Genomic DNA, 18079 nt, shown 5'->3' on the forward strand with positions numbered 1-18079 from the left:
AAATTCATTACAATAATAATTCAGATTCAGAACTCTTATACCGAAATTTTCTTACAAATGTACAAAAATGTTTCCTTAATGCATTTTTTTCTTTTTTTTCTTTTTTTCTTTTTTTTTTAGTTGAATGAATGTATATTCATCATATTTCAAGTAATTTTTCAGCATTATGTGTTTTTTCTTTTTCTTTGTTTGATTTTTTTTATTCTTATTAAAAGAGTAAAACAAGAAGAAACTTGAGAAGGTAAAAGAAGAAGGAAAAGATGAATAAGAGAAAAAAAAAAAGTGATGATGATGATGAAAAAGAAGAAGAAGCATCAGCAAATGATAAGGAGGAGAAAGAGGAAGAGTTTTGAATTATGCAGAACTTATCAGAATAAAAATATACCGAAATTTTTTAACAATAACACATAAATTTCTTAGTTTTTATACCAAAATTTTGCTACAAATGCATAGAAATATTTTTTTTAATGATTACGACATACAAACTAAGTTTGAAAACAACACACAAAAATGACTGAATTATCAACAAAAACACATCCAAATCAATTTTGGATCAAACAACGTCATCAATATGGCGAAAATTCTACGATAACGATAATAATAATGACGATACGTATAAGAAGAAGACGACAATGATTATAACGATGATGATCATGATGATGAAGATGATGGAGAAGAAGGAGAAAAAAGAAGTAGGAAAAGAAATTTTAACAAGAAAAGGAGGAGGAGGAGGAGGAGGAGGAGGAGGAGGAGGAGGAGGAGGAGGAGGAGGAGGAGGAGGTGATGGCGATAATGAAATAGAAAAATAATGAAAAAAAAAAAAGAAAAAGACGAAATATCATAAGTGAAGAAGAAGACGTGTGCATCAAGGATGCGAAGAAAATATATTTGCATGAGTGTAAATATGACTTATTAAATTTATTTGGTTAATAAATTTGTATGTAGAAATTTATTCTATATTTTATTTTATATTTGTATATAAGATTCAGTTTCGTGTTCAACTCTTGCTCTTTTTTTCCTTAAATATTTTATAAAATAAATTTTTTATTTCTTATTGGTAGAAAATAAAAACGATAAATAAGGGTATACCAATTTATTAAAATATAATACCTGAAAATATATGTAATAGCAACAGATACAAGTACCTCTGTTTTCTTAATAAATGGTCTTTTGAATTAAACTTTTAAATTCGTTTAAATTATATTACAATATATGAATAATTTTTTGAAGCAATGTTATTTTCTAATCTAGACTCGGTTGAATTAATCAACAATTGAATTAACCTATCAAATCGATATATAGAAATAAACCTAATTTAAAAATCTTGGAATTTATTATGATAAAATGTTGAAAAATTGTGTGATCTTAAGCTAGTTAATATAAGACCTATCTATCAAAAGTATAACTTTTTATTTTTATTTTTTTACCCCTCAATTTAATTCAAACTTTGTTGTCCGCGAGGGTACAACTTAGGATTTGTTTGGGTGAACTTATAAGAAAAGATATTTTTTCGAGTTATCTTTTGAAAAGATCTTATGGAAAAACAAAAGTAATTTTATGTTTAGGTATCTCATGTAAAAAGATCTTTTTATCTATTAATTATGTTTGGATATAACAATATAAAAGTACTTTTTTGTTTATTTATTACATGAAAAATATTTTTTTTAAGGAAAAAATATCTTTTAAAAAAAGATGTAAATTACAGCTTCTCAAAAAAGATGTTTTTCTAATTTTTCTAGTACTTTTACTTTTACTACTCGAAATTTGCCAAACACGCTAAAAAATAAAAAAAGATATTTTTTCATTGAAATTTTTTTTTTAATAAAAATAATGACATCCAAACAAACACTTATTATATTTTTTAGATTTAACTAATATATACCTAAAGTATAAGTTAAAATTATCAATTAAAAAAATTATAAAAAGAATGTAAAATTGAGTTTTAAATAAATGTATTTATTGTATATTTATTAAAATAAAAAGTTAAAAAACTTCTATTAATTATAACTTTAATATGTATTCTTAAGATATATAATAGCTAAATTCTTTACTTTTTTATTTTCGTATTACTATCTTTCTTATTTATTTAATAAATGACTCATTTATTATATTCCAAGCATAATTTTTTCAGAGAATATCAATGGTTCAATCAAAATAGGGATATATGTCAACTATAATTTTCAAACAAATATTTCATCTTCTATTTTATTTTTCTTGATTTTCCACATTTAATTTGTAGTTCTTGTAATCTCATTTAGTTTGTAGTTCTGACCTTAATACTCTATGACACATAATGTCCCCAAAAGTAACTTGACACACACTTGTTTAGAAGAGATACTGAAATTGAGAGATAAATATTAAATTAAATTTTTTATCATATTTGATATAAAATATATATAATTAAATTATGTCTCATTATTATATTTAATTTAAAATAAATATAAAAATTGAGAAATAGATTTAGAATTTAAAAAATTAAATTAATACGTATTTTAAATATTCGTAATATGAACAGTTTAAATATTATTTAAAAATTATTAGTTTATATTTTTAGAATGTTCAATTTAATTTGATATATTTTGACTTTGTTTATTTAGTTATATATTAAATTGAATTTTATATGTGTGGATTTAGAAATTTCTTTATTTTAACCTAATAAGAAGAGTGTTAAAATACTTTTTAGTTTTGTGACGAAAGCACACGAAATCAAAAGGTATTTTGACACTTCTCTAATCTCTCTATATAACGAGTACAATAATTTAATAGATATTTATAATCTTTTATTAAGTTAAAATGAAAAAAACTATAAATTTACATATATAAAACCTAATTTAATAACTAAATAAATAAAATAAAAATACATCAAATTAAATTGAACATTCTAAAAATATAAACTAATAACTTCTAAATAATATTTGAACTTTTCATATTACAAATATTTAAAATACATATCATAAACAAAAATATTTTTAAAAAAATATTATTAAAATTTTAATTTTATTTTATTTTTAAAAATTCCAGTATCTTATGTTCTTATTTTTTAAAAATATTAAAAAAATTAAAATTTATATTTCAAAACTAAAATTTTAATTTTAATTTTATTAAATATTATTCAATCCCAATTTTCTAGTTCCAATCCCAAAAAACAAAGGCCGTGTAAGGAAATAAGTGGACCATATACCCTAATTTGCTTTTTACCAAAACATTTAATGACATGCGCACATAACAAAACACTAATTTCCCTCTCACATACCTTAATTAGGGCACTTTCACTCCCAAAAAAAAAAAGGGAAAAGAAAAGAAAAGAAAGGACACTATTTATATTATATTAGGTAATTATAGAGTTTGCACGCCACAACATTTTTAGTTTGATTTCAACGAAGCATTTAGTCAACCTCCTAAATCATTTTTACCACTTATTGAATCAACAAGATATATTTAAGGAGAAAGGACGATAATCTCATTTGAGGAAATAAAAGTAAAAAACAATGACAAGGGCAAAAGGGTCAGAAGAGAGAAAGATGAAATTAAAGGGAATAAAAAATCCAAGACATGTGATGATGGGATCCATGGAGTGGCACTAATGTCAACTAACGGGGTTGACATGGGCACCACAATGTGCACGTGTGCCACTCTCTTATATCTCCCTAGCAAAATATTATCTATTATCTATTAAATATATAAAGGAAATATAATACGAGTTTATTGTATACATTTCTTTTTTAAAATATTTTTTATTATATAATTTATAAAAAATATTTTTAATATCTCAAAAACTTAAATTTAAAATCTCTTAATTAGATATCAGATATTTACTGTCTTAATTAACTTATTTATTTGTTATTATTATATACATCTAATTCATAAAACGATAGATAAATAAATACGTTAATATACTAGTATATATAAGGGAAAAAAATAAAATATATATGTTTCTAACGTTATTATTTTTTAAGGGTCTTAATTATTTAAGGTATATAATATAATGTAAAATATTATTAAAAATTCAAATTAAAATTTTTTAATGTATTTATAAAATATATAATATATATTAAAAATAAAGTTTTGAAAATTCTATTTTTTGATAATTAACAAAATCCTTTTTAAATGACAAAAAATAAGTATATCATCTTTAATATATTTTATCACAATATTATATACCATTTTAATTTTAAAATATTTTAATATTTTCTTATTCTTAACTTGTATTTATCTTGATTATCAAATACAACCTCAAAATGTTTGAAAATCTTATTTAATATGATTAAAGCCAAATCTTTGTATACTTCTTTGTTAAAATAAATAAATAAATAAATTGAAAACGGGGCAAAAATTAGTAATTTTATATTTTCAATCTACAATGATTAAGAAAATCCCACCATTTGACTCATGCCTAGCAATCATCCATCATGATGCGGATGAAGGCCATACCAATTCATGGAACTGAGTCATATACACAAACCAATAGGGGCAAATCAAAATACCCTTTTTCAACATTTTATTTATGGTCATGATCTCTCACCTCTAGAAGGGATTATGGCATGTTTCCACTAAACAACTTGTGATGATCAATATTTTTATCACTTAATTGATGAGGATGAAGAAAGAGAAATAATTAAATAATAAACCACTAATACACATGGATGCCCACTTAAAATTTAAACCTTTTCACAAAAGGTGAAAGGAGCTTAAAGGTTAATTGATCTTAAACCAAAGATTGCAATAATTGACAGAGTTGTTTTTATCAATTAGGTAGAAATATATGAGATAGATATAGCTGTATTAGCCTACCTATACTTTTATCTCATAATCTTTGTTACTCTATTTATTTATTAATTGCTCATTGAACTCATCAAGTGTAATTAAGTGTGGAAATATATAAACAAATTGAGACAAAAGCAAGTATAGATGGTAATTATCCTAGATAAGAAAAATATATTCTTCAAGGAGTTTAATATAACTTAAATAATTAACTAAGACTCATAAAGCCATTGTTGACTTTTACTATAAATAAATGAAACTGTGCCTAAAGTATAATCAGTGTTTAGATATAGCACTCATCCATAATAAGTTAATTAATTCCTTTTTAAAAGAGGGAATTTGTGGACAATACAAAAAGGAAAAATATGTCATAGGCAGCAAGACACACACACACACATACACACAATATAATATATGAATGAAACCAGATCTCATAAACTCATAATTCTTCATCTTCTAATATATTAATAGCCCTAATGATATTCTTTTTAATAAAAACATGTATTTAACTATTTATTACTTGAAACAACTTTTAGATAGTAATTTACTTCATGGGGTCAAGGTGTTGCTAAAATTTGAGTAGAGTATCTAGAGTAGACTGACATGGTGTACCTCCAAGGCCCCAAGTGAGTAGTAATAGTATAATTTGAAGGGCACAATGCAAGTGAATCTGAATGCAAAGAAAGGAAAGGATGGTAAAGGGGCAATAAAGGAATGCAGAGACATGATGATATGATACCAAGTAAAGAGGATAATAAAGCATCTAACTTTTTTCCCATTCAACCCAAAACGTGCTTTTATTTTATTTTATTCTATTACTATTGAAATTCAATGCCCTTTTACCCACTCTACTCCATTCATTCATTTATTACTCCTTTTTCCCCACAATAATCAAAAGGGTAAATAAGGAAATACAAGAAAATAAAAAGAAAAAGGAAACACAGGTCAAAATCCTCACCACCATACACATCCCATATTCCCATTCCATTATTATTCCATTAGCACCCCTCACAGCTAACACAAACTAGTCCATGGCCGCCACAACATCGTCAAAGACAGCAACATCTGCACATGAATAAATGAATATGAATGAATCAAAACACACAACAAAATTGAATGTTACAAATATTTCTACTACTTCTTTCTTCCTTCAAAGTTCCCTCCTTTGATATCCTCAACATTCAAAAAACACACTTCTATTAATTTTGCGTTCATTTCTCAACGCCTTGGTTCAATGAAGAACACTTCTTCCTCGGTTTTCGTGCCCCGTTCCTACTTTTCATAAAACCCCATTTTCTCTCTCACTTCCTCTTTCTCTCTCTATTTATCTCTCTTCTCTCCTTTCTCTTTCATTCTCTCTCTCTAACCCTCTCTCGTTACGAGGGCTCTCAGCTGAGCTAGGCTTGTCAAAGCTCGAAACTTTTCGCCGTTTGAGATCTGGGTTTTCAAGCATTTCGGTGGTTGTTGAGAGATCTCAAAGGGGTGTGAAGAAATGGGAAGCAAATGGAAGAAAGCGAAGGTGGCTCTGGGGCTCAACCTCTGCATGTTTGTTCCGAAGACATTAGACGACAGTGACTCATCTCCGTCGCACACGGAGGTTTCCGAGAGGCTTTCGAACGCAGCGCTGCTTCCGGCGGCGGAGAACATGGAGATGGATTCTTCTACGCCAACAGCGCCGGTTCCGTCGTTGAAGCTGTCGAGAAGTGTCAGCAGCAGCAAGTCTTCAAAGGTGGGTTTTTTTTGGTCTCTCTCTCTCTCTCACACACACACACACGCATTAATTATTGATTATGATTATTCACTTGTTTTGGGTAATGTTACTGCTACTATGAATATGATAGTTCTCTCTCCTTCGGTTTATTTTGGGGAAAAATAAATGCTTTTTTGTTTCTTTTTATGTTTTGTTTGATTTTGAATGTTAGGTTGCTAGGACAAATTAAATGCATTTAGGAAGAATCTTACAAGAGGGTATGTGCAAAATGGGATTTTTCATTTTTCTTTCCCTGATTAAGCAAAATGAAATTTTGTCATTAATAAAAATGGTTAAAAAAAATAACATTTCCGCCAAAAAAATATGCTTTCAGGCCAAAGAAGAAATTTTTTATAATTTTTTTTCTTTTTTTTTTCTTGGATTTGTGAAATTTGTTAAATTAGCATATAGTACTTTTATCAAGACCCCTGATGAGTGATGACCCTTATTATGTTGTCCCTTTTTTTTGGGAGTTTATTATGATTTGAGTGAACAAGCATTTTTGGGTCCACGAAAATATACATCGTCTACAATTTAGCCTCTAATTTGAATTAAGGCGTGTTTAGGCCCCAAATTATCCGAATTTAATTGAATGTGATGACAAAATAGTATTCATGGACAAAATAGAATGCATATACATATAGCATTAAATAAAGACTACATTGATTGCAAAAATAGTATTTATGGATACCTTCTGTTCATTTTGTTGCCTTCGACTCTTTCTACTTCCCTATGACGTGGGTTGTTGATAGAGCTGTGTTTTGTTGACCTTTTACCTTGTATACATATTTCAGTTGCAAGTTGCAACTATGAAGTTGTCATCAATTGTGTTTTTTATTTTTATTTATTTATTTTAATGCCTTGAACTAACATTATTATTTCTACCTTTAATGCCACTTCTTTTAGATAAGATTACAGGATTTCCCCATTTTCCTGTCCCCTTTCTATTGACTGAGCTATGTTTATGAAAAAAAAAAAAAAGCGAGAAAAAAAAATCAAGATATGATATTGTTAGCTGGCTTGTTCATTTTAGTCCAAGTCATAATAGCAGTCTTTGAGGACTAAGGTGGAAGTTTAGAACTGATTTTATTTGTTCAGATTAGATGTTTTACCATCCTTCTTTCATAATCTCACAATGTCGACAGCGTCATGTTTGTTCGAGATGCGTATGATTGATGGTAAAGCCTTCTTTTGGCAAAATGCCAGAAATGAAAAAGAAAGATTTGAATAGTTGGAAGGGATGTCTTAAAGCAACTTAATATTGGCCCTTTGCTTTTGTCACAATTGCTTGGTGCAAAAGCATTATTAACTTCTCCATAATGTTCTGATAGGACATCTCTTTTATCATAATCCGAAACTATTTTAAGATTATTTCCAATGGTGTACTTACTCTTTTGAAATTGAATATAGCTGAACAATGGCTAATGAAGTATTACTGCAACTTATTCTGAAATTGAGATGTGTTTTCTATGGAAATTACCCTTTGCTGATTTCCAGTAACACGTGAAAAATGAAAATCATATTTTCTTAGAATCTTTGAATGAATCGGTTTTGTATATCCCATCTGATTGTGGCCTTCATAGTGGTCTAGATGATTAAAGTATGCGGATAATAGAATACCTATATATCTGTAAATTATCTTTGTAAGAAGTAATATTTTGCACAAATACTTTTTTTCTGTTTTTTACATATGTTGTCTTTCATGAATTGCATCAGCATATGCAAAGTAATTTTCTTGGAAGTTTCTATATTCTTACAAGCCTTTTATTTTTCAATTTTCCAGCAAACTTGCGCAATATGCTTAACCAAAATGAAACAAGGATCTGGTCAGGCTATATTCACTGCCGAATGTTCACATTCCTTCCATTTCCACTGTATTGCTTCGAATGTGAAACATGGAAACCAAATATGTCCAGTGTGCAGAGCAAAGTGGAAAGAAATACCTTTCTCGGGTCCGAGTTTGGATCCTATACAGGGAAGAACGTCACCTAGTCCAATAAATTGGCACCAGAATGATGCTTTGATGGCCTTGGTCCATCCATTACCTCTACCTCTACCTCATCCTCCTCGACGAGACCTGAGTAGGCGGCATATTGTTCCCCTTTACCAAGAGCCAGGCATATTTAATGATGACGAATCATTGAATCATGAAACCGTAGTTTCTGAGAGAAGTCCTTGCAATAAGAGTACTGAAGATAACGATTCTGTTAGAGAATTGGAGATTAAAACATATCCGGAAGTTTCTGCTGCTCCTGGGTCCAATAGTTATTCTAATTTCACAGTTCTGGTTCATCTCAAAGCTGCTACTGCTTCTACAACAGCAGCTGAAGCCGGGAGTCAAAATGTCAGTAGAAACCAGCCTAGCTTGACACAGATTTCTCAGACTCCTCGTGCCCCTGTTGACCTGGTCACGGTGCTTGACATCAGTGGTAGCATGGCTGGAACCAAGCTGGCACTACTGAAAAGAGCTATGGGATTTGTTATACAGAACCTTGGCTCTAATGACCGCCTTTCCGTTATTGCTTTCTCTTCCACAGCCCGCCGTCTCTTTCCGCTGTCAAGGATGACGGATTCCGGGCGGCAACAGGCTTTGCTAGCTGTTAATTCTTTGGTTGCAAATGGGGGCACTAATATTGCCGAAGGGTTAAGAAAAGGTGCTAAGATAATGGAAGACCGAAAAGAGAAGAATCCAGTTGCCAGTATTATACTACTATCAGATGGACAAGATAATTACACCGTCAATGGCCCTGGAACTAACCAACCTCAACCAAATTACCAGTTGCTTTTGCCTACTTCTCTCGGTGGTCGTGATAATTTGGGATTTCAGATTCCCGTGCATGCTTTTGGATTTGGCACAGACCATGATGCTTTATCAATGCACTCAATTTCGGAGATGTCTGGTGGTACATTTTCTTTCATCGAGACTGAAGCTGTGTTACAGGACGCCTTTGCTCAATGCATTGGAGGACTTTTGAGTGTGGTTGTTCAGGAGCTGCAGGTGGAAATTGAGTGTATACATCCAAATCTTAGTCTTTCTTCCCTAAAGGCAGGGAGCTACCCAAGCCGTGTCGGGGCCGATGGACGCAAAGGTTTTATTGATGTTGGAGACCTATATGCTGATGAAGAGAGGGACTTTCTAGTTTCAGTTGATGTCCCAGCTACATCCAGCAATGAAACATCATTGCTTAAGGTCAAATGTGTTTACAAGGATCCTTTAACTCAGGAAACAATGACACTGGAAAGCGAAGAAGTTAAAATCGAAAGGCCTGAGCAAGCCGGGCAGGTTGTAATGTCACTTGAGGTAGATAGACAGCGAAACAGGCTCCAAGCAGCTGAGGCAATGGCCCAGGCACGGCTTGCAGCCGAACAGGGAGACCTTTCCGGCGCGGGGCTAATCCTGGAAAACTGTCGAAAGATGCTTGCGGAGACCATTTCTGCTAAGTCACATGACCGCCTCTGCGTTGCATTGGATGCTGAACTCAAGGAAATGCAAGAGAGGATGGCGAGTAGGCATGTGTACGAAGCATCTGGGAGAGCATACATCCTTTCCGGATTGAGTTCACACTCATGGCAACGAGCAACAGCAAGAGGTGATTCTACTGATAGTTCAAGTCTTGTTCGGGCATACCAGACCCCATCAATGACCCAGATGCTTACTCGATCTCAGGCCATGTTGCTAGGTAGTCCATCAGGCCAGAGGCTTCTTCAGCCTCTGCTGTCGTTCCGATCACAACCAAGCCCAAGGTAAATAAAATCCAACAGAATTTGTGAAAATCATCTTGAACATCAGCATTGGCAATGATTTTCCCTTTTTTTTTGCTTATAAAAGATCTGGGGAGGGTGGTAAACAGGAGAGAAACAGAAGAATTTCTTTGAGCCGTGATTTTGCTGTTTAATATAATGTATAAATGAATAAAAGATGAGGAAAGGGTTAAGGGTGGAGGGGTTACAATTTTACATTCAATGGAGAAAAGGGGAGTAGATAGCAATTTACTACATTATGTTTCTTCTATTTTGGGGGGTTTAAGGTTTTACTTTCCTCTGATTATGTGGTTTTGGTGTACATAGAGAAGAATGGTTTTTTATTTTCTGGGACACCTTGGGGTATAAAGTTTGTAATTGTGCAAATGTGCAAATGGTTGGGGATCTCATCAGTATAATATAATATGTTTTCAATTCTTTATGTTTTCATTTGATTCCACCCCTTGGCAAGACAAATAGTTGAGTATTAATAACCTTATCTAATTCTTATGAGCATTGATGATTCCCAAAATTCAAAAGTACTCACCTTTAATCAAATGCATCTGTGTATTGTGGTACATTTTTTTTCACTTGTAAAGGTAGTAAACTTTTTTTGTAAGTGAAGAAGTTTCACCTAAAAATCTAAAATGTTCTTATTTATTTGGGTTTAAATTCACACGCCTAAATGGCTAATGCGCAAGTATATGAATTACAGCATCATTTCTTTTGAAACAACAATATGTTGCTGATATTGTATCATTGGATGAAATAAAGTAGAGAAAAAAAAACTATAATGTACAAGAAAACTATTAGAGTAATGATCAAATTCAAATACACAACTCATTATAATAGTAACACAGTTACACACACTCATGAAAAGAGAAGTGGAGTAGGTCGCTGTCCAATTTGGTGTAAGTAATCTTTTGTACCGAGTCACATGTGAGAGAGTCACAGGTCACAGACGAACGAGTTGCTTGTGAGTACTCACTACTCAGTAGTGTGGTCCATTCAATCCCATGCTTGGTCATTTGTGGGATATTGTTCAACTGTTGCATGGTGAAGGATTATTACTTCTTTATTTACTGTCTATGGTATTTAATGATGGACCCATAAAGCATTAAATTATAAATATACCAAAAAGGTTGAACCAAAGTTGAAGTTATGACTGCAAAAATGGAATGGCCTAATAAGCATTATAGTTACTGCGTCCAATGCGCATAAATTGAAGAAATGATTAATATTGACCAACCAAATATGAAAAGACATATATACACTCTTATTAAAGTAGAATCTAACACAGTAACACACACTTAGGATGTGCTTTAAATTCTGTACTTAAAAATCCCATTAAAAAAAGAGACTCGTACAATTAATCTCAACTTCATCTTCCATAGTCAAAACATAATAAGTGGCAATAACAGCTTCCCTACTTGTATGTAAGAACCGACTCTTTGACCCCATAAAATTGGTTCTGTGCTTGATACAAGAGAAGTTTGGAAGTTGTTTAAAGTTCACAGCTATAATCTAATCTTACTTGCCCTCATTCGGTTTGGGAATTTTCTTGTACTCGTAATCGTCAATGTTCACCTTTTGTTGCAAGGCCTACACAACAAAACAAATAAAAGTGAACCTTTGGATAGTCATTATTACCTGAAATTACTAATGAAGACAATAATAACAACAACAAAGCCTTATCCCACTATTTGTTGCAAGGCCTACACAACAAAACAAATAAAAGTGAACCTTTGGATAGTCATTATTACCTGAAATTACTAATGAAGACAATAATAACAACAACAAAGCCTTATCCCACTAAGTGGAGTCGGCTACATAGATCAAACAATACTATTGCATTTTATTATATATCATGTCTACAGTGAGAATGTTTACCCTGAAATTTCTAATGGAAGGGAAGAAAATTTCTTAGGCCTTGCAACTAGATTATTTCTCAAAGCACTATATTCAATAGTCAAAATGTACACCAAAGCATTATCTATAATGGTGCATTCTTCATGCCAGTCCCATATTTTTCAACACGTTTAAGTTTAATATTAAATACAGTGCTTATTGAAAAAATTCATGTAAGTAGATACAATGTGTTGAGATATATTAATTTTCCATGTATTTAGGGGGAAAAACACACCTTGAGCTCATCCTCCAATGAGATGGTTTTTGGATTGTATGCATATACTGGTCCAAGTCTAGACAATGCTTTTCTTGCTTCAGTTATTTCCCATTCCTGATCATCCTTCACCTTTGCAATATCCTTGCTGCAAGCATAAGAGAACAAATAAAAAAGGAACATCTAAGTAGATAACATAACTAACTAAAATCTAGGGCTTTATCCTGTTTTCTTAGTTGCATTTAGGAACAAGTGACATTACTAGAAAACCACCATAAATATGTTTATATATATGCATACCAGTCTTGAAAACATGGTTAAGAAATTAAGAATGTGAACAGTGTTCTCCATGCATTAGATTCTATTGAATAATGTTGATCCAATATTATAAATAACATGAATCTTTGAACCTTGAATGCCTTCAATAAGTGAGATAATAGATTCGGAATGAGAGCTTCAAAAACCGGAAGAAGCATGAGTTTTCTGTGCCTTCCAAGATAAGCCTAATTGATAATGCAATATTCATATGTTTCCCGTTGTGTAGCCATATATACCTTTGGTTTTATAGACCCAACACCTTCACTTCTTCACATAACACAAGAATATAGATTTTCACTATTCACACCTAAAAGATTTGGATTTCAGAGAGATCAACATACCTGCCTTGCAAGAGATGACCAAGGCCAAGAGCACCAAGAACAGTAAGAGATATCATGGGAAGGCCATATCTCAGAAAGGGGCTTTTCCTGCCCCATCTCTTGAAGGAACCAGAAGAACCTGGATTCTTAGCTGTAGCACTTTGCTTCCCATTTTCTTCTTTTGCTTTTGCTGTGTGAATTGTACTCATTGATATCCAAACAACTCAACACCACACTGGGAGTAGTAATTCTCCTAAACTTTGAATTGCACACCATCATGACATGGTTTTAGATTTGAGAATGAATTCTAATTTCCATATTTTTATTTTTTATATTGTCTTAACTAAAAATCAGTTAGTTATTTAGTTAGTTACAATTCAGTGATGTTGGGTTCAATGGACTGTGTGTTGAGGCTAATATCATTCATTGAGACATTGTATCAAACATTTGGTAGGCACAAATTAATATTAAATCTTTTGAGGTAAATACCAAACCTGGATTATGTTGTTTTTAAGGAAAAGGCAAATGATTGTTTTCCTTGTCACTTGCTGCTGCAAAGGTGAAGATCCACTTCCTCCGAGAATGTCTCTTTAAGTTTTGTTGCAGCTTGCAACACACAGAACAGGAGAGAGAGAGAGAGAGAGAGAGAACCTCAGTGAATGACACAACGTCAGAGAATTATGGCCTGTGGGCCGTAAATTGGGCTATTTTCTTTTTTGTATACTGGGCTCTATATTTTGATATAATGGGCTATACCCTGTTCTAATTGGTTACTTATCTCTACTTTTGTTATGTTAAATATTTCATTGAAAGAGAGGTATCTGTTTTTTTTTTTTTTTTTTTTTTTTTTTTTTTTTTTTTAAATTTATTTGGAAATAAGTATTAAGTATTAAGTATTATCAGAGACCTTCATTCAATCTCCTTAATTCATTCAATGGTTCAATACAAAAGTTATATTATTTATTTATTTATTTATTTATTTATTTTTAAGCATATCAAAAATATTATATATACACAAAAAATTAACACTAATTTAGTATTATCTATTTTTTTATACTAAAAATAGAGAGACTCGAACTCGCGACTTCTTAGATAAGTATAGAAAAATTATGTTATTTGAGTTATAACTCATTGTCAATTTAGCATTATCTATTTATCTATAGATATATGTGGTATTTAATTCATTTTCAATCTATATTTCATATTGCAATATATATTTTGTATAAATGATTAATTTTTTGTATATACCTAATATGGTTGTAAGTATATAAATGTCAAACCAGCAAATCTCATAAAAGTTACCATATTCAAAGTTTAAGTAAAAATCATATCAAAAATTTAGAAGGGAAAAAAAGTTCAATCAAACTAAGAAAATTCATATCCAAAATGAACAATTGCTATCCACTCTAGACTAGATTGTATTTGCACTTATTTTAATGTTTACCAAAAAATTTTGAAAATTCACTTAAATTTATAATTTGATAATGTCAAAAACATTTTCCTAATCAGAAGTGTATTCTCTTTATTATGATTTCCTCAACCTTATATCAATTAATTTTCATGTCAAGTTTTTCTAAAATTTAGTCCAAATATTGACATTCTATGTGACCCAAAACTTAAAACAACTTGACAAGTACAATAAAATGTCTAATTAAGCAACTAAACATAAAACTTTAGAGTAATTAATTGCAAACTTTAGATACCAAAAAAGCATGTCATATTTCCCAACTTTATAATGTCTAATTAAGTTGCAACATAAGAAAGTGATAATTATTTAGATACATTATTATCAGCATAAGATTAAGAGCAACAAGGGAAATCTCCATTAAAACCAAACTAAAACAACCAAAAGTGAAAGCAAAGTCGAGAATATTCTTTCAACTTCAAAATCTTTCAGTTGAGATCAATTCACTTCAGTCATGGCCTTTTGATCTTCCATGGTGGTGGTGGTGGTGGTGGTGATGGTGGTTGATGTTGGTGTTATCTTGGTTTTTCTACATGATTTTGTGACCTTGTTGTTATTAGGGGCCTTAGGTATTAACCTACACCCCAATTTCTTGAGGATCACGTTCCAACTAATCTTGGACTTAACCATCATCTTCTCAAGCTCTTTCTTCATGTGCAGGTACTCTTTCTCAAGCTCACTCACACGCTCCCTCACATTCTCAAAGGCCATGAAGGGGTTAGTTTGGTCATTTCCTATCAGTGCTAAGTTATGCTGTTGTTTCTCTGAATTCTCAAGGCTGCTGCTGTTGTTGTTGTTATCAGATGAAAAGAACCAACCAGCAACTGACGTTCTGAGTTTGAGCTGCTCAAAGAACAGGACTTGGACCACAACTCGGAGCGGAAGCCTCTCATTCTGCGCCGCGTGTGTGCTGGCTTCCAGGGACAGCTTCTGGCAGTTCATGAGCTTGCAAATTTGTTCCTTCTCTGAGTCTGTTAGCCATGGATGAGCCTGTCAAGTTCACAATGAATTTTTTAGTAAATTATTAATGTGAATGTGACATCAACTTCTAGATAGCAACTATAGGGGTGGAAACAGGCTAGGACACACTAGGCTTCGTCCTCGACAGTCCAGGCCTGTAAAATAGTTAATTGGCTTGAGCCTGATCTAAACTTGTTATTGAGTCTGGCTTCGCTGAAACTTGTTAAAATGTCTGGCAATGGTGGCTTATTTTAAGAGCATTTATAATGGTGCAATATTTGAGCTCTAAAGATGTTATTTTCACTATTAAAAATATCAGGACACAAGCTCATGTTAGCAAAATTTTAAGGATTCAAAGAAAGAAGAACTGTGATTTGATTGTTAGTACCTTGAGATATATATCAATGGCACGATATAAAGCATCATCAAGGGTCCTAGCATAATCAGGAATGACAGCAGCAAGTGCCTGAAACTTTTGAAGCTTCACATTGGAATCAGGTGCAACCTCAGCAAGATAACTATCAACAAGATTAGCCACTTTTATCATTGGAGTTTGATGAGAGCCTTCAACCAATCCCCTCTCTTTTTCTTCCTCTATGTCATTAGAAGATGTTGTTGAATCAATAACATCATGCTCCACAATCATGAAATGATCAAGCATCCTCTGAACACAATCAATATCATAAAGGGTTTCCATTGAGTATCCAATGTTTGGGATCAGAAGATCATCAAGATCAGCTTCATCTAACTGAGCACCAATCTTTTTCTCCAAACTTGCACAACAAGATGAGCTAGCATACAATGCCATTGCTGTTCTAAGAACCCTTAACAAGAACTTGGTTGGTGTGATACCCTTTACATTTGGAAGCATTTCCACAATCTCTTCTATCATGTTCCTTTGATCTGCTTCAGAAGGAGTACAACAAGAAATTGATGATGACTTGTTAGAATTGTTACCACTGAATTGGCTTCCCAATAAAGGAACATTCTTTTTAGCATAGTAAACAAGGGAACCAGAAATTTTCTCAGCTTTCATGTGCCTTCCACTAGCACCATGCATGAATCTTTTGTATAATGGCAAGCTAAGTGAAGAAACATCCTCATACCACCAATCTTCGCATGTTATCTTCGATACGAGCCCTCCTGTTCTGTTCTCTGGACTTTGAACAACACTTTGAGAAGTAACCAAGCTTGGATCTGCAGCTTTCAGCACCAAAGATTGTATGCACCTTGAAGTTATGTGAAGCTCTTCAGCAAAAGGCAAAACATCTTCTTCACATGTTCTTAGAGCTCTAAGAGTGTCTGTCCAATAAGTGAAGATGTGGTTTAGGAAATTCTCAGTCTGTATGATGAGATTTCCCTCTCCATAGTCCTCGGTCATTTGGAGGTACTCGGCCGCACACCGGAGACTAACCACATTTGATGGTGTTAGCTCCATTTTGACACCATAACAGAACTTTGCTATAAGTAGAAAGGCCTTGGCTCCTCCTGGTAGTTCATGAAGTTCAATCACTGATTTTTCATTGTCTTCTTTCATAATTGTTTCTAGCAATTCACTTCTTGATATAAGTGGAAACTGGTGTACACAAAAAAAAATGTTTTTTAAGAATCTAAATATGAAAAGTAACAAGAACAAGCTAAGAGATACTCTTACTGATTTATTTATTACAGACAAGAGAAACATTTATGTTCCAAGAAATTCTTAGGTAACTAAATGATCCTAATAACATTTATGTTCACATAATGTCATATAAATACAGATAACTATTTTACATTGTTTGTGTATAACAATTAAATTCAACTAATTATCAGCTAAATTTTGGAATTAGAACAAAATTAGTTAGTTGAATTAAAAATGGACACAACCTCCATTTGTTATATGCTTTTTTAATCAATTTCATATTCATCTTAAGAGACATTTCTGTAAATTAGTCATAATAATAAGTAAAATGATGAAAACAAAATCTTGGGGTGAGGATTGAAAACACAAACCTTGTGAAGATGAAAGGATGTTTCACCAATTTCAACAATGACATCACTTGGAAGCCCAGTTGAGCAAAGCCTAATCAAACACCATGAACAATTTTGTGATTCACATACCAATAATTTCAGATAGGGTGTTAGGAACACGTTTGAAAAAATAAATTGCAAGAAGTGAAAGAAGAACCAAACAAGTGTGTACTAACCAATTTTGCCGATCAAGATAAAACACATCGGATTTTGATCCAAGCTTCATGCATGCCATGTCTGTCATTCACTACTTCAACGTAAAAATGAAAAGAGTCTCTCTTACAAAGTGATAATAGAGAAATGAAAAGGTAATAGTGTTAGTGGTAGTATCATAAATAATTATATGCAGTGCAATAAAAAGCTTTTAAGTAATTAGATATTCCTTGTTTTCGTTTTTTATTTTGTTTTTTCTGTTTTGAGTCTCAAGATTTTTCAGTTGTGTATGTGAATCTAGAAAGAGTACACACGTCAGTGTGAGTTATTTGATTATACCGAGTCTAAAGGAGGGAATTAAATCTAGGAAGAAGAATAGGCAGCAACCGTTAAGTGTGTCAATAAGTGCTTTGTTTTGGAGTGATTATCTGTTGAATTTGTTACAATATTATCTCATTTCTTCTGGAATGCTTCCCAAC

At 32.0% G+C, this 18079-nt stretch overlaps 3 protein-coding genes and 1 long non-coding RNA gene across 6 annotated transcripts; 1 reads left to right on the forward strand and 3 right to left on the reverse strand.

The window, feature by feature from the left end:
- Nucleotides 1-5174: 5174 nt before the first annotated feature.
- Nucleotides 5175-5820, reverse strand: LOC148546744 (uncharacterized). Its single transcript, XR_015899401.1, has 2 exons — nt 5720-5820; nt 5175-5431 (listed from the first exon to the last, which is right to left on the reverse strand). It is a non-coding gene; the product is annotated as an uncharacterized LOC148546744 (long non-coding RNA).
- On the forward strand, nt 5572-10702 carry LOC107618140 (E3 ubiquitin-protein ligase WAV3). Its single transcript, XM_016320095.3, has 2 exons — nt 5572-6490; nt 8295-10702. Exons 1-2 carry the CDS (start codon nt 6254-6256, stop codon nt 10257-10259), a joined length of 2202 nt encoding a protein of 733 aa, XP_016175581.1. The 5' UTR covers nt 5572-6253; the 3' UTR covers nt 10260-10702.
- Nucleotides 10703-10885: 183 nt separating this feature from the next.
- On the reverse strand, nt 10886-13710 carry LOC107619449 (uncharacterized). Of its 3 annotated transcripts, XM_088498366.1 has the most exons (5): nt 13034-13710; nt 12396-12522; nt 11787-11854; nt 11387-11417; nt 10886-11298 (listed from the first exon to the last, which is right to left on the reverse strand). In XM_088498366.1, exons 1-5 carry the CDS (start codon nt 13219-13221, stop codon nt 11113-11115), a joined length of 600 nt encoding a protein of 199 aa, XP_088354492.1. In that variant the 5' UTR covers nt 13222-13710; the 3' UTR covers nt 10886-11112. The 3 variants fall into 3 exon arrangements, with proteins under 3 accessions (XP_088354492.1, XP_016177231.1, XP_016177230.1); XM_016321745.3 differs by lacking the exons at nt 10886-11298; nt 11387-11417 and having other exon boundaries at nt 11572-11854; nt 13034-13265; nt 13507-13706; XM_016321744.3 differs by lacking the exons at nt 10886-11298; nt 11387-11417 and having other exon boundaries at nt 11572-11854; nt 13034-13270; nt 13507-13706.
- Nucleotides 13711-14732: 1022 nt separating this feature from the next.
- Nucleotides 14733-17691, reverse strand: LOC107616391 (BTB/POZ domain-containing protein At5g03250-like). The gene is made up of 4 exons (XM_016318352.3): nt 17624-17691; nt 17430-17499; nt 15826-17013; nt 14733-15467 (listed from the first exon to the last, which is right to left on the reverse strand). The coding sequence occupies exons 1-4, from the start codon at nt 17689-17691 to the stop codon at nt 14916-14918; spliced, it is 1878 nt and encodes a 625-aa protein (XP_016173838.2). The 3' UTR covers nt 14733-14915.
- Between the last annotated feature and the right edge of the window lie 388 nt (nt 17692-18079).

Source organism: Arachis ipaensis, chromosome B9 (genome assembly GCF_059453495.1).
Source record: "Arachis ipaensis isolate K30076 ecotype BB chromosome B9, ASM5945349v1, whole genome shotgun sequence".
NCBI classification, from domain to species: domain Eukaryota; kingdom Viridiplantae; phylum Streptophyta; class Magnoliopsida; order Fabales; family Fabaceae; genus Arachis; species Arachis ipaensis.

Bases quoted from the DNA above. Each gene is read 5' to 3' on its own strand.
- LOC107619449 (XM_088498366.1), bottom strand. From the start codon at position 13,221: ATGAGTACAATTCACACAGCAAAAGCAAAAGAAGAAAATGGGAAGCAA. The intron at 12,523-13,033 runs GTATGTTGATCT...TTATGCTTGCAG, and splicing joins GGTCATCTCTTGCAAGGCAG to CAAGGATATTGCAAAGGTGA. The intron at 11,299-11,386 runs GTATATTTATAA...ACCATGCAACAG, and splicing joins ACTTTGGTTCAACCTTTTTG to TTGAACAATATCCCACAAAT.
- LOC107616391 (XM_016318352.3), bottom strand. From the start codon at position 17,691: ATGACAGACATGGCATGCATGAAGCTTGGATCAAAATCCGATGTGTTT. The intron at 17,500-17,623 runs GTTAGTACACAC...GTGTTTGATTAG, and splicing joins TATCTTGATCGGCAAAATTG to GCTTTGCTCAACTGGGCTTC. The intron at 17,014-17,429 runs GTTTGTGTTTTC...TGTGTACACCAG, and splicing joins CATCCTTTCATCTTCACAAG to TTTCCACTTATATCAAGAAG.
- LOC107618140 (XM_016320095.3), top strand. From the start codon at position 6,254: ATGGGAAGCAAATGGAAGAAAGCGAAGGTGGCTCTGGGGCTCAACCTC. The intron at 6,491-8,294 runs GTGGGTTTTTTT...TCAATTTTCCAG, and splicing joins GCAGCAGCAAGTCTTCAAAG to CAAACTTGCGCAATATGCTT.